The sequence below is a fragment of the Callithrix jacchus genome, chromosome 4 (genome assembly GCF_049354715.1).
Source record: "Callithrix jacchus isolate 240 chromosome 4, calJac240_pri, whole genome shotgun sequence".
NCBI lineage: Eukaryota > Metazoa > Chordata > Mammalia > Primates > Cebidae > Callithrix > Callithrix jacchus.
Window position 1 is genome coordinate 38,552,162 of NC_133505.1, and position 14,753 is coordinate 38,566,914.

General features: G+C 43.8%; 2 protein-coding genes across 63 annotated transcripts in view; one reads left to right on the forward strand and one right to left on the reverse strand.

The window, feature by feature from the left end:
- LOC144582098 (serine/threonine-protein kinase MARK2-like) overlaps positions 1–8,876 on the reverse strand; it is a 123,148-nt gene extending 114,272 nt beyond the window's left edge. For 26 of the 37 annotated variants that reach the window (XR_013533991.1, XR_013533992.1, XR_013533990.1 and 23 more), the window contains exons 1-3: positions 8,742–8,876; positions 6,371–6,533; positions 1,764–2,029 (exon numbers count right to left, since the gene is read on the reverse strand). The gene's annotated coding sequence lies outside the window, so the exon portion shown is untranslated. Of the gene's footprint in view, positions 1–1,763; positions 2,030–6,370; positions 6,537–8,741 lie in introns of all 37 variants that reach the window. The other 11 variants (XM_078368736.1, XM_078368735.1, XM_078368733.1 and 8 more) reach the window with 5 other exon arrangements.
- A 312-nt stretch (positions 8,877–9,188) lies between these two features.
- LOC108590331 (putative uncharacterized protein C6orf52) overlaps positions 9,189–14,753 on the forward strand; it is a 231,302-nt gene continuing 225,737 nt past the window's right edge. For 23 of the 26 annotated variants that reach the window (XR_013533999.1, XR_013534003.1, XR_013534004.1 and 20 more), the window contains exons 1-3: positions 9,189–9,464; positions 10,247–10,368; positions 10,839–11,136. Coding sequence is in view for 1 of the 26 variants with exons in the window: in XM_078368772.1 (XP_078224898.1) it covers positions 9,378–9,464 (87 nt within the window). In the remaining 25 variants the exon portion in view is untranslated. The remainder of the gene's footprint in view (positions 9,465–10,246; positions 10,369–10,838; positions 11,137–14,753) is intronic. The other 3 variants (XM_078368773.1, XM_078368772.1, XM_054254916.2) reach the window with 1 other exon arrangement.

Below are 14,753 nucleotides of genomic sequence, written 5' to 3' on the forward strand. Positions count from 1 at the left end.
TGTTTTGGATTTTGGAATATCTGCATTTAAACAGCAAAATATCTCAAGGATACAACCCGTGGAACTCATGTTTCAAGTCTAAAAATGAAAGTCATCTATGTTTTATATACACCTAGCCTGAAGGTAATTTTACACAATGTTTTAAATAATTTTGGGCATGAAACAAAGTTTTGACTGTGATCCATCATGAGGTTAGGTGTTGAATTTTCTTTTTCTTTTTTTGAGATGGCATTTTGCTCTTGTCACCCAGGCTGGAGTGCAATGGCCAATCTCGGCTCACTGTAACCTCTGCCTCCCAGGTTCGAGTGATTCTCCTGCCTCAGCCTCCCAAGTAGCTGGGATTACAGGTGTCCGCCACCCAACCTGGCTAATTTCTGTATTTTTAGAAGAGATGGGGTTTTATCACATTGGCCAGACTGGTCTTGAACTCCTGACCTCAGGTGATTCACCTGCCGCAGCCTCCTGAAGTGCTGCGATTATAGGCATGAGCCACCGCGCCTGGCCTGCGTGTTGAATTTTCTACTTGAGGCATCACACCAGTGTTCAAAAAGTTTCAGTTTTGAAGGATTTCAGATTTCCAGATTAGGAATGCTCAACCTGTATTTCAAACAAAAATACTCACTTTAGGCCGGGCGCGGTGGCTCAAGCCTGTAATCCCAGCACTTTGGGAGGCCAAGGCAGGTGGATCACGAGGTCAAGAGATTGAGACCATCCGGGTCAACATGGTGAAACCCCCTCTCTACTAAAAATACAAAAAATTAGCTGGGCATGGTGGCGCATGCCTGTAATCCCAGCTACTCAGGAGGCTGAGGCAGGAGAATTGCCTGAACCCAGGAGGCAGAGGTTGAGATGAGCTGAGATCGCGCCATTGCACTCCAGCCTGGGTAACAAGAGCGAAACTCCGTCTTAAAAAAAAATTATAATAATCACTTTGTTTTATATTTTTTATGAATGCTGATCTTCCTTCTACAAGATTCCGCGTTCTGCAAAACAGGAAGCTCACTTATGGTGTGACCACCAACTAACTTTTACTAAGCGTAAAAGAACAAGCATAATGACGACTTACTCTAGTGACAATTTTACTAAATATTGGCTATTTAAAAGACCTGCTATCTTCCTTACAGCAACATCCTGAATTATCAGGCAGGATTAAGGCTTGCTTCATTCCCATATCCCTTTAACACATCATAACCATTGTATTTTCCAAAGGCTTCCCTTCCTAAAAATCTTCACTTCACAGCTATGATGACTGGAGCAAAATTACATGCTTGAGTACAGAGCTTATCATCTTTATCCTACCATTATGAAAGGGTTCACTAGCTTTTGACCTTTCCATTGTTTCACAGCATTTTGTTTTTTTTGAGACAAAGCCTCGCTGTGTTGAGCAGGCTGGAATGCAGTGGTGTGCTTGGCTCACTGCAACCTCCGCCTCCGCCTCCCGGGTTCAAGCAATTCTCTGCCTCAGCTTCCCGAATAGCTGGGATTATAGACGCTGCCACCATGCCTGGCTAATTTCTTTTTTAGTAGAGACGGGATTTTACCATACTGGCCAGGCTGGTCTTGAACTCCTGACATCGTGATCCACTCGCCTCAGCCTCCCTAAGCACTGAGATTATAGACATGAGCCACCATGTTTTCCTACAGCTCTCCACCATTTAAATATACTGTGAAATGCCCTGCCTGTTTCACAGTGTTTTTAAATGGTGGAGAGCTGTAGTAAAAGATACACCTTAGAAAAATGCTCTCGAGCATTAATGACTTACCTTAATGTCTTATCTGTACCAACCGACAGGGCCAACTTGCCAGATGGGTGAATAGAAAGGAAGGTCACATGTCCTCTAAAATGAAACTAACAGTCCCCGACTTGACTGGCACATGGAGAATGCCAAAGGGAAGAGCCCAACTCACTTGTGAGCTTTAACTGACTTCAGGCATTCCCATTTCTTGGCATCCCAGATACAGATAAGTCCATCTTCTGCTCCACTGATCAAATGCCTGTTGCCATAGAATTTCAGGCAAGTTATTGTGCCTGTGGAAAAACCAAAACCGGCAAAAATAATATTCATTTTAAATGCAAACTCCATTTCTGGTTTGAAGGCTATGCTATGCTAACTAAAACACTCAATGCCTTTTTTGTTTTCTCTGGAGGCAGGGTTTTACTCTGTTACCCAAGCTGGAGTGCTATGGCACAATCTTAGCCCACTGCAGCCTCTGCTTCCTAGGTTCAAGTGATCTTCCCACCTCAGCCTTCTAAGTAGCTGGGACTACAGGTTCACACCAATACACCTAGCTAACTTTTGTATTTTTTGTAGGTACAGAGTTTCACCATGTTGTCCAGGCTGCTCTTGAACTCCTGGACCCAAGTGACCTGCCCACCTCAGCCTCCCAAAGTGCTGGAATTACAGGCGTGAGTCACCGTGCCTGGCCTCGATGTCTTAATATTACTAAAATACACCTTAAATTTTTTTGTATATGTACAACTGCTAAAATCTATGCAAATATTTTCAGCAGAGTACCTGCAGTTTAGATACATTTTTGAACGAATCAGTTCACATCCTTGCTTTACCTCTTCAAATTACAAATTTAGGAAATGGCTGGCTAGGATAATTTAAACAGAAGTAAACAAAACTAACTGGCTAACAAGCTAATCCGGGGAACAAACCAGGAGTACTGCCACATGACTTCCACTTTCTAAAGCCTGAACTAGCCACCCAATCAGCCACGATCAAGTCATTATCACTCTGACCTGTTTTGATCCATTACTAAACACTTCTCATTCATTTGTCCATATTTTCCTCTCCCTATTATCCTATTTCTCACTTTGGAAAGTTTACTTTCCTATATCTGCTAACCTAGAAAAAAGTTTATCTATTACCAACTCTGAGAAAAATAGGATTTATGCAGCCATACAAAGGAATGTGACCATGTGCTCTGCAGGGATGTAGATGAAGTTTGAAGCCATTATCCTCAGCAAACTAATGCAGGAAGAGAAAACCAAACACTGGCCGGGTGTGGTGGCTCATGCCTGTAATCCCAGCACTTTGGGAGGCCAATTCGGGCAGATCACCTGAGGTCAGGGGTTCAAGATCAGCCTGGCCAACATGGCAAAACCCCATCTCTACTGAAAATACAAAGATTAGCTGGACGTGGTGGTGTGTGCTTATAGTCTCAGCTATTTAGGAGGCTGAGGCACAAAAATCACTTCAACTTGGGAAGTGGAGGTTGCAGTGAGCTTAGATCCTGCCACTGCACTCCAGCTGGGGTGACAGAGCTAAACTCCCTCTCAAAAAAGAAAGAAAAGAAAAGAAAATGAAGAGAAAAGAAAAAGAAAGACCAAATACCACATGTTCTCACTTATAAGTGGGAGCTGAATCATGAGAACACATGGACACACAGGGAGAACAACACACACTGGGGCCTGTGGGAGGGGAAAGGTGGGGGGAGAGAGAGCATTAGAACAGCTAAAAGATGCCTGGCTTAATGGCTAGGGGATGGGATCTGTGCCGCAAACCACTAAGGCACGTTTACTTATGTAATAAACCTGCACATCCTGCATGTGTACCCCTGAACTTAAAATAAGGGTTGAAGGAAAAATAAGAATTCTTAAAAAGACAAGAAAAAAAAGGATTTATACAAGAAATGGAGGAAACCAAGAAACCAAGAACCCTATTTCATTCACCCCCCCGCAAAGTCTAAACTCCTTCTGTGTCATTCCTTTTCTTATTGTTGAACTCTTGTACTAATGGGTATGGGCAGGTTGAATTTAACTTATTTCTTCCAAACCTGAGAGAGAAGGCTTCGTTGTATGAAGTGGGTATGGGAAAGGGAAAAAAAAAGAATGTATATGTAAAACACTCAAAGCACAGCCGATGAAGGGTGAGACAGCTCTTAAAGCATAATGGACAGTCTGCCATGGTGTGAACGTGTCCCCCAAAATCATTTGCTGAAACTTAGTTGCCAAAGCGATAGTTTAAGAGGTGGAAGCTTTAAGTGAGGATGACTCATGAGCAAGATTATTGACCTTATAAAAGTTTTTTTTTTTTGGCAAGGCGAGGTGGCTCACACCTGTAATCTCAGCCCTTTGGGAGGCCAAGGTGGGCAGATAACTTGAGATCAGGAGTTCAAGACCAGCCTGGCCAATATGGTAAAACCCCGTCTCTACTAAAAATGTAAAAAATTAGCCAGGCATGGTGGTGGGTGCCCGTAATCCAAGCTACTAGGGAGGCTGAGGCAGGAGAATCACTTAAACCCAGGAGGTGGAAGTTGCAGTGAGCTGAGATCACTCCACTGCATTTCAGCCTGGGCAATAAGCAAGACCCCTTATAAAAAAAAAAACAAAAACAACAACTTTTTTTGTTTGTTTGTTTGCTTTTTTAAAACTGGCTCCAACTCTCAAGCTGGACCTTGCAGAATTGTACAGGGAGCTGCTGCCCTTCTACCATAAGAAGACACAGCAACAGCCAGCCAGTCCTTAGCAGACATGAAAATCTGCTGGTGCTTTAATCTTAGACTTCCCAGCCTCTAGCACTGTGAGAAATAAATCTCCATTATACAGAAATGATTCAGTCTAAGGTATTTTGTTATAGCAGTCTGAATACTAAGAGAACATGTCATAGAAGGAAGCCGTTTATGGCTGCATATTTACTGCTGGAAACCCGTGCCTGCTGTGGATCCTCTGAAATACAAGAAAGACTGGATAGGAAAAGGCACCTATTTTATCTGCCTTTGCAGAAAACCAACTTTCTTAGCTAAGTTACTCCTCATTCTCTGTCTCCTAGGAAAATGCAATAAAAACAGCATAAAATGTTTGGTACTGAAGAAAAAAACTTACCTGTTCAGTCTTTCTCTCCCTTGATTCTGCCACTATCCCTGGTACCTTGACCACCAGTGTGGAAAACTCAACAAGGTGGGAATTACTACTCCTTGACTTCAACTCCAGTGATCTTTGCCTCCTCTGTATTTCAGTCCCCACCACCAGAGCCTGGGCATCATTACCACGTAGAGCTGTTCCACGTTAGAAATCTTGACCTCTGGGAACCTATTTGCTGACCACAAGCTTACATCTTCCCATCCCTTTCACGCCTTCCTGTACTCACACTCCATCTGCTTTTGTAATTCAGAGATCTCCAGGCCCTTGACAACACATTTTCTCTAAGCTGACAACCTAATCTACTCCTTCACCAAAATTCTTAATTCCCTTGTAACTTAATCCTCCTACTGCACGCACCAAGTAACCTTCCTCTCTCTAGGGAAATATCTGGGGCTTACTACTGAAGAAACTCAGAAAACCCTGCAAACTGATGTTGCTCGATCCATAGCTGCCAATTCCAATGGGGCAGGCCTTCATCATTCCTTCTGTTTGGGTTCTCTCAGTTAGCAGCCCTCCCATAGCAGACTGACAGTACTTCCCTCAAGCCCACATCACTCATTAGCTTGCTTGCTTCCTCCCTCTTATTCAGCCTCTACCTGCCTTCTCTCAAGGTCTCTGGGATCTACTTCTGTAGCCCCTCATACTCCAATTTAACCTTCTCACAATCCAGAACAGCTTACGGCTCCTCATGCACACCAGCGGTCAAAAGCATGGGCTTTAGACCTAGGTTCAAGTTCTAGTTCCACTGTTTTGAGACCTTGGGCAAGTCAAGTAACATCTTTGAAACTAGGTGTTCTCTTCCATGAACTAAAGATAAAACTACTTTCTTGGCACACTGAGGGGTACACAATATGCCCTCAATAAAGTGAGATATTGCTGTGATCCTACTACTTGTGCTCCTCACACTGCCGGCTCTGCCTGCAATGTCCTTTCGCCCTCCTTGCAAACTTTATCTGCCTAACAACTGACATTTCTCTTTTAAAATAATACAGACGAGAAGAGAAAAAAAAAATTCAGATTCATTTTAAGGAAGGTTTCAGTGAAACCTCACTCTGACTCCCTTACTCCCTGAGTTCCTCCTTTCTGTCTTCCAATACGAACTGTGAGACAACCCAGAGCAAACCATTTTCTTCCCCCCGAGATGGAGTCTCACTCTGTTGCCCAGGTTGGAGGGCAGTGGCGCAATCTCAGCTTACTGCAACCTCTGCCTCCCGGGTTCAAATGATTCCCCTGCCTCAGCCTCCCAAGTAGCTGGGACCACAGGTAGGTGCCACCACACCTGGCTAATTTTTTTGTAGTTTAGTGGAGAAGGGTCTGGTCTTAAGCTCCTGACCTCAAGTGATCCACCTGCCTCAGCTTCCCAAAGTGCTGGGACTACAGGTGTGAGCCACTGCGCCAAGCTAAGAAACCATTTTTTTTAAAATTCCTCTATCTTCTACCACAGAATCTGCCATAAAATAGATACAGCAAATGGCTCAACTTAAGATACAATTTTCTTACCACTGTGATGCACTAGAGCCCCATGCTCTATCTTCTTTTTCATGTCATAAATGTGAATTGTTTCATCTTTGCTCCCAGTGACCACAAAACGACTATTGACAGCTACTGCTGACAAGGAGGCAGTGTGAGCATGGTGAGTGAAATCGGCCACAGGAGTCCATTGCTGCTGAAGATGAAAACACACAATTAATGCCACAGTCACCCCACAGTTTTACCAACTATCCACTGGTAGTTTTTATGAACCATGGAACCATTTATCGGTTACTGAAAAGATAAATCGTTCTGCAATTCATGAAAATCGTCAATGGATCCTACACATGGAAGAATGACATGTAAAACTAAAAAATGACATGTAGTTTAACACAAAGGACTTGAGACTTCATCAGGAAGGTAAAGCAAGGGGATGGGAAGGCAACACTGGGTATCGCCACTCTAGAATGCAGTAATGGAGACTGGACGAGAGAAGACTTTTAGATTCTACACGAATCTTTTTTTTTTTTTTGAGATGGAGTCTTGCTCTGTCACCCAGGCTGGAGTGCAGTGGCGTGATCTCAGCTCACCACAACATCTGCCTCCCAGGTTCAAGCGATTCTCATGTCTCAGATTCTCTAGTAGCTGGGATTACAGGTGCCTGTCACCACACCCAGCTAATTTTTGTATTTTTAGTAGACGCAGGGTTTTGCCATGTTGGCCAGGCTGGTTTCAAACTCTTGGCCTCAAGTGATCCACCTGCCTCAGCCTCCCAAAGTGCTGGGATTACAGGCATGAGCCACCACGCCCAACCGCAAGTCTTACAAAGAAAAACCAACAGAGTAAAGGTATGCTTCCATGAGCACCAACATAAGTCCCTGAGAATCACCAATAATGAAATCTCAGCACCTGTATGCTTATTGCCATGTGACAATAGGATTAGGAAGTCTGGATGAATGTGAAGTATGACAGCAAAATACACATACACACACACACACACTCTCACACTCACACTCCTTAAACTGAAGGAACTGCATCAAAAAGTATTTGGGAAACAAACAGAAAACACCCATCAAACTTCTTTGAACACGTGTTACTGCAAATCAGGACCTGCATAATTACAGCAACAGATACTCCTTCCATCAATTAAGACCAAGGGGGTCTCCTTTGAATCAAGCATTCTTGAGGGGCTGCTATGGGCTTACATCAAATAATAACCTTTTCAAATTCACACAATGTGGGTTTATCTAGGCTATCACTTAGATTTAGTAGCAGTATAGGGGAATGTTAAGAGCCTCAAATATCAGAGACCCTTGGGGGGCTCCTGACATTTTGGGTCAGCTCTGCCAATTATTAGCTGTATGGCCTACAGCAGTTGCTTAACCTATTTAGGAGGAAAATTTTGGTTCCTCATCTGCAAAAATGAGAAAAACTGTATCTGCCTCAGGATTGCTGTAGGCCTATTGTGTGTCTGAAACATAGTTAAGTAATTTCACTGGAAAGAAAACACTCAATAGTATCCATCTTTGACTATTCAAAAAACATCACTTTTCAGCCAAAGACCAAAAGCAAATAACTGGAGTAGGAAACAAAATAAACAAAAGCAACAGGTCGAGTGACATACTCCCAAATTATCTAGGTAATTCAAGATTGACACCTTGACTTCATAAAGTACTGTACTCAATAAAACAGGTTTCTGGAAAATGCTGAGAATTGCTTCAAGAATAAAACTGAGCTAGATGTTAGGAGGTAGGATTTCTAGCCGTGAGTACAGTCCTACCTACCTATTTGGCTACTGGCAATTTACTAAAGCTTTCTGTTCATTCTGCTGTAATTTCTCTCCATCTATGTATCTCCTCAGTCCTCCAACCCTTATGGAGGGAACGTCTCTAAGGCAAGATCCATACCTCCAGCACCTTTGCAACTCCACTGCCCAGCTCGCAAATAAGTTCCCAACCAATAACGAACTAGTATCGCTTTATCTACAAGTGATTTCTCCTAATCTAGCTCTAATAATTTGTAAAATTCTAGGACAGAAATTCAGAGAAAGAGAGAGATCTTTTTTCATTAAATTTTGAATACAGTCAACTTATGGGATCTATCTACCCTTAAATCCACCATCTACGACTCACTTATCCGTATGCAGAAATGCCGTTTCCTCTGTGTCCCGTGGCCCTTTTGTCTACTGTAACAAGCAGATATTGTCTAATTTTGAAAAAATATCCACTCTGTGTTTTAAAAGGTTAGCTTTTCCCTTAAGTCTCTTAGGTTTGATTCATCAATTCATCCAGAGATCTGACAGTGAACAGCAGGCGCTCAAATGTTTACCTCTGCTGTGTAGGAACCAAACCCAACCTTCCCGGCCCCGCCTCCGGCTGTCTCCCGGTACGCGGTATCTCACCTCGCGGTCGCCGCACGCCTCAGACTTCGGGTGTACAGTTACCCCAAAGAGGACCTGCTCCTAGCAACCCGCGACCAGCTACATTCAGCAAAGCACGTGCCTCTTCCGCCAGCCCGGCTCAATATGGAGGTGACTGAACCGGATGTAAAAAAAAAAAAAAAAAGCCCTGGGTCCTTTCTGCATCGGCGCCCGAATTATACGTCATGGGTTCAGGGCTGCCTTTAAGTCGCCTGTAAACGTGCAAACACTTTCAGCGCTGGAAGATCACATGGATTTCCCAAGAGGAGAATAAGTAAGGATGCAATATGAGGACGTTCTCACTGCAAGAAGGAAAAAATTGGGGGCAAGCAGGCATATCTTAGGAAGGCGAAAGCTAGGTCCGTCTGAGGGGAGCAGGCGGGACATCCTCTGCGAAGACCCTCGTTTCCGTGATGTCCAGGAGGAGGCGGGGTCAATTTCCGGCCCGGTGGGGCGGAGCTGTGGCTGCGGTTCCCTGCAGTGGGGTGGGGCTCTTGGCGTGCGATTTGGTGTGGGTTGTGTACTAGGAGGGTAGAAGTTAGGGTTCCTTTTTGTTCGGGAAGTAGTGGAACTAGCCTTTCGTAACAGGGCAAGGAGGGGTGGGACTTAGGGTTCGCGATGACCTGTTCCAGCGGCTCAGCGTCCGCGCTGCCTCGAGGGACCCGGTGTGCGAGATCTGTCCGCGTTCCTGCTTGCCCCTGCACGGTTTGTATGCCTGCTTGCTTCACTTGTCTAACTCTGGGGTCATATTGGCCAAAGTTGCGGCATCTCTTGGGGATGGAGGAGTGAGCCTGGGCAACATAGCTGGAGTCCATCTCTACAAAAGTATTTAGAAAGTAGCCGGGCCTGGCGTGGCGCACGCCTGTGGCCCCAGCTACTCTGAAGGCGGTGGTGGGAGGATCGCTTGAGCCCAAGAGGTCGAGGCTACCGTGAGCCGAGATCGCTCCATTGCACTCCAGCCTGGGTGACGAGCCAGACACCGTCTCAAAGAAGAAAAAAGTTTAATAAGGTTTAGAGGTTGAGGTATGCGTTAGACATTACAGCTTTCCCACAATCTCCCAATAGAGTAAATCTTGGTTTGTATAGTTCTCATAAACACCGTAGTAGGTAAGGTGATAAACAAGATGCATAGTCCGTCCTAGTCAAAACTTCAGCCTCCATTTCAAGTGCGATACAATGCTTCAGCGCTTAGACCCTTCTTTTTCCAAGAAATTTTCTTCTCTGGTGTTCTGGATTGTCAGTACGTGTTAATTAATAAAGGCCGATTTGGGTCTTGCGGAGACGATTTCACTTTGGATGCGTTGGTTGACATTGTAGCGCAGGAGACATTTCCTCCTCTTTTGTGATCTTCAAACGCTGAAAGTGTTTGCACGTTTACAGGCGACTTAGAGGCAGCCCTGAACCCATGACGTATAATTCGGACGCCGATGCAGAAAGGACTCAGGCCTTTTTATTTTTATTTATTTATTTATTGACGTCCGGTTCAGTCACCTCCAGGTTGAGCCGGGCTGGCGGAAGAGGCACGTGCTTTGCTGAATGGAGCTGGTCGCGGGTTGCTACGAGCAGATCCTCTTTGGGTTGTCACCTGCCAGCTGTGTCAACTCCAAATGTAAGCACTTTACAGACACTGAAATGCTGTTGACAAACTAGTTTTCAGTCTAGTGGAAATCCTTGTATTCATTCATTCTTCTAAAATAATTCTTGGTCAGGTGTGGCTGCTCATGCCTGTAATCCCAGCACTTTTGGAGGCCGAGGCGGGCAGATCACTTGAGGTCAGGGATTTGAGACCAGCCTGGGCAACATGGTGAAACCCAACCTCTACTACAAATAGAAAAATTAGCAGGGCATGGTGGCAGGCGCCTGAAATCCCAGCTCCTCGGGAGGTTGAGGCAGGAGAATCACTTGAACCCGGGAGGGTGAGACTGCAGTGAGCCGAGCAAACCACGGCACTGCAGCGTGGGCGACAGAGAGAGACTCTGTCTCCAAAAAAAACATATCATTTTTCACTTTGTGCTAGTTATCTTCATTGTGTTACAAAAAGTCAAATTATTTTACGATTTAGATTACTTCTTTTTGTAGTGTGTAACTTTCCAGGAGAGAACCACTGGGAGGAGTGTGAAGTGAGTGTGCTCTGGACATGAAAACAAAAACTGAGTAGGCAAGACATATATATTTGAACTTTCACATTTTATCTTTAAAAACGTGTCTTTACTCATTTTGCTCCACAACGTATCTGTTCATTTTAATGCAAAAGCATTATACTCCCATCCAAAATGAAAAAAAAAGAAAACCTCGACATGGATGAATCTGGAGAACATCATCCTCAGCAAACTGACACAAGAACAGAAAACGAAACACCGCATATTCTCACTCATAGGTGGGTGATGAAAAATGAGAACACATGGACACAGAAGAGTACTAAACACTGGGGTCTATTGGGGGGAAATGGGGAGGGCCAGTGGGAGGGGGAGGTGGGGAGGGATAGCCTGGGGAGAAATGCCAAATGTGGGTGAAGGGGAGAAAGGAAGCAAAACACACTGCCATGTGTGTACCTATGCAACTGTCTTGCATGTTCTGCACATGTACCCCCAAAGCTAAAATGCAATAAAAAATTTAAAAAAGAAAACCTCTACAGCTGTCAAAGTCATGCTTTGTATATTCCTTTACTTCTGGACTGTCCCTGATACCTTGTCTCCTTACCCCAGGGACATCTCAACTGATGTTTGAGAAGAATTAATACTTGTTTAATACGTTTTTAAAAATAAATTTTAACCATAAAAAGGTTATTACTATATTCAGAATCTGTTACAAACTGTCACACTTTTACTTGCTTAAGTAACTTTCGTTCCGACCGGGAAGTTTAGAATATGGCTGGTTCTAGAATGGAAACAATGGTGTTAAGCACCATGAAGGTAACTAAAAGTCGTTTTTCTAAACAAAACATCAAAAAACAAAACAAAAATCCCCAAAACTTAGAAATTAGTGGAACCAATTATAAAGCTCGGAGGACTGAGACAACACCTAGTCCAGCTATTACTAATCTGGGGGGGTTCATGGATGAGTTTCAGGGGTTTTCAGTCCCAATAAATTATATGCAAATATGTGGATGTACATTTTTGGAGAACATTAAGTACAGTTTCAAAAAGATTAGTGTCAGGGTAACTCGTTAAGGGTAAAATGCAGTGATTCACTCTTAGGTTATAAGTGCTGAGATAATCCGGACGTTTTTAAGAACACACAGCTAAATAACAGTAGAGCCAGTAATTTTTTTTTTGTTTTTTTTGAGACGGAGTTTTGCTCTTGTTACCCAGGCTGGAGTGCAATGGCACGATCTCAGCTCACCGCAACCTCCGCCTCCTGGGTTCAAGCAATTCTCCTGCCTCAGCCTCCCGAGCAGCTGGGACTACAGGCGCATGCCACCATGCCCAGCTAATTTTTGTATTTTTTTTTAGTAGAGACGGAGTTTCACCATGTTGACCAGGATGGTCTCGACCTCTTGACTTTGTGATCCACCCGCCTCGGCCTCCCAAAGTGCTGGGATTATAGGCATGAGCCACCGCACCCGGCCAGTAATGCTGTTTTTTATGGGTCTTCAGCCTTGAACATTCGCTTTAACAAAGGAAAGCAGCAGCATTGCATTTTATGCATGGCTGTGGCAGTAGTTTCTGTCAGGTCTCCATATGCAAGCCTGGAGCCTGAAAGTCTGAAGTCCTGCTTGCCTTGGCTGTCTCCTACCCCTTGCCTACATTCCCCATTGTCCATAATCACCCATTGGAGCTTCCCTGACAAGCCCCTCACCCAACCCTGCCATCTTAACTGTTCTTACGATAATGTAGAGACCTCTCACCTAATCTTGCCTTTGTAACTTAACTTGTGGTCATGTATACTCCTTGCTCCTAACGTCCACCACTGTAACTGGACTTACTCTGCAACACCCTTGCCCCCCATAAAAACTACCCAAACCTTTGAAACCAACTCCTATCCCACTGCCCTTTGCTAATGCGCTTTTCGGCCTTAGCCCACCTGCACCCGGGTGAATAAACAGCTGTGTTGCTCACACAATCCCTGTTTGGAAGGTCTCTTCATTCAAAGTGTGCGTTTTTCAACAGTTTCGGTCTTAAGATTGCGGATTTTCATTGTCTGGAGAAAGACAGTAGAGAGTTTTATACTTGTTTAACTGGATTTGAACTGAGCATAACTTCCCGTAAAGCCTTCTGTTCTCTCCAAACAAAGGATGTAAAAAGCCATTTAATTTTATTCTTGTGAAATCTGCAGCTTCCAAGAAACAACCAATGTTGAGAGTTCATTAATCAATACTAAAGCACAAGAGGATTATCTTGTTTTGTGGCTTTGCTTTTAAATTATTGATTGAAAAGATTTTTGCACTTGAGCTATGCTCTGATTTATTCATTCATTTAACAAATATTTGTAGTACCTAGCTTTGGTTTGCTAGAGTAAAATCCAGTATTTGTTTTTCTTAGGTGGTGAGGGTAGTAAAGTGGATATCCTGGGGTAAAAACAGGATATAGTAGAGAAAAACCAGCCCTGTTAGAAATATCACAAGAGTCTCATGTTCCTACTGAATTCTCCTTTCTCAGTGAGACACATAGCAACACTGTTAACCTCAAGGACTACGGAGGTTGCATGGGAATGTATTCATAGAGGGTTTGGTCCAGTTTGTATTTCCCAGCACAAAGGGAATTGGAGATAATCCTCTACCTGCTCTGAACCTGCCCAATGTTGGGCCCAAGTAGAATTTGTTTCACCTGCTTCATGGGAGTAATCTAGTTGAAACAGAAGATTTGCATTTGGGGCTTTTAGAGAGCAAAACAGTGCTTGTGAGCCCTTCCTGGTCACTGTCCTCTCCAAGGCCTTAAGTGCCCATCTTTTCCCTGGGATCTTCCTCGAAACCTTGTGTTCCACTGAAGCAGGAACAGCCATGAGAAACAGACCTCTCAGACACTGAATTAGAGAGGGAAGGGGTTTTATTATTACGGCCTGGGAGCAAGGCTTTATGTTTTGTCCAAACGGCCAAGCTCCCCTAAAAGAGAAGCTCTGCCTTTATATAGGCGTACACTCTAGATATTACACGTGAAAGGATCTTAGGTTTACAGCCTTAGAAATTACAAGTGAAAGGGTCTTGGGTTTACAGCTTTAGAAATCACATATGAAAGGGTCTTGGGTTTAGTTTTAGGAATTACATGTGAAAGGTTTCTGGTCTCCAAATGGAGTGGGGTGGAGATTTGATCTTGTTTAAGTAAAAACAGTATCTTCTGGAGAGATTCCCCCTTACTATGCCTGCTATCCTATAGGAAGGTGATTTAGGAGGCACCAGCCAGCCTTTTCTTCTATTGAAATGCAGTGTGGAGATCAAGGGGGAGGTGATCCTAGATGCCCGAGTCTCCTTCCTCACCACAGCTGCTGCCATTTTCCTAGCTGGTTTCAGCATGATTACATTGACCTCTCTCTTCCTTGGTCTCCTTACCACCTCCTCAGTGTTCAACTTCTATATTCCTTTCCAACTGCAGCCTCAACACTCACCTGGTCATAGCCATAATTGTGATTTTCTTTGTGTGAAATAAAGTCAGTTCTAAAATGAGATAAGTAAAAAAAAAGATTTTATAGAAAAAGAATTTTTAACATTTTTATTGGTTGTCTAAGGTATAGTCGTTAGGAATTGTATTTAACCTGACATAACAGTGGTTTAAACAAGACATTTATTAAGTAAAATAAACCAGTAGTAGGCCAGTCTAGTGCTAGTGGAAAGAGTCCTTAGTCATCAGTGACCCAGACTCATTCTGTCTTGGATCACCATGTTACTCTGTATGACTTCTTCCCTCATGTCACCTCATAGCCAAGATAGCTGCAGTTATTCTGACTCCCCCTGTCATTTGTAATCCCAGCACCAGACCTGGGGAGAGAGTAGACGATAAAAAGGCCCCCTTCCAAGTTAGCAAATACCCTTTTCCCACACATCTTTCCCCAATCCCATTC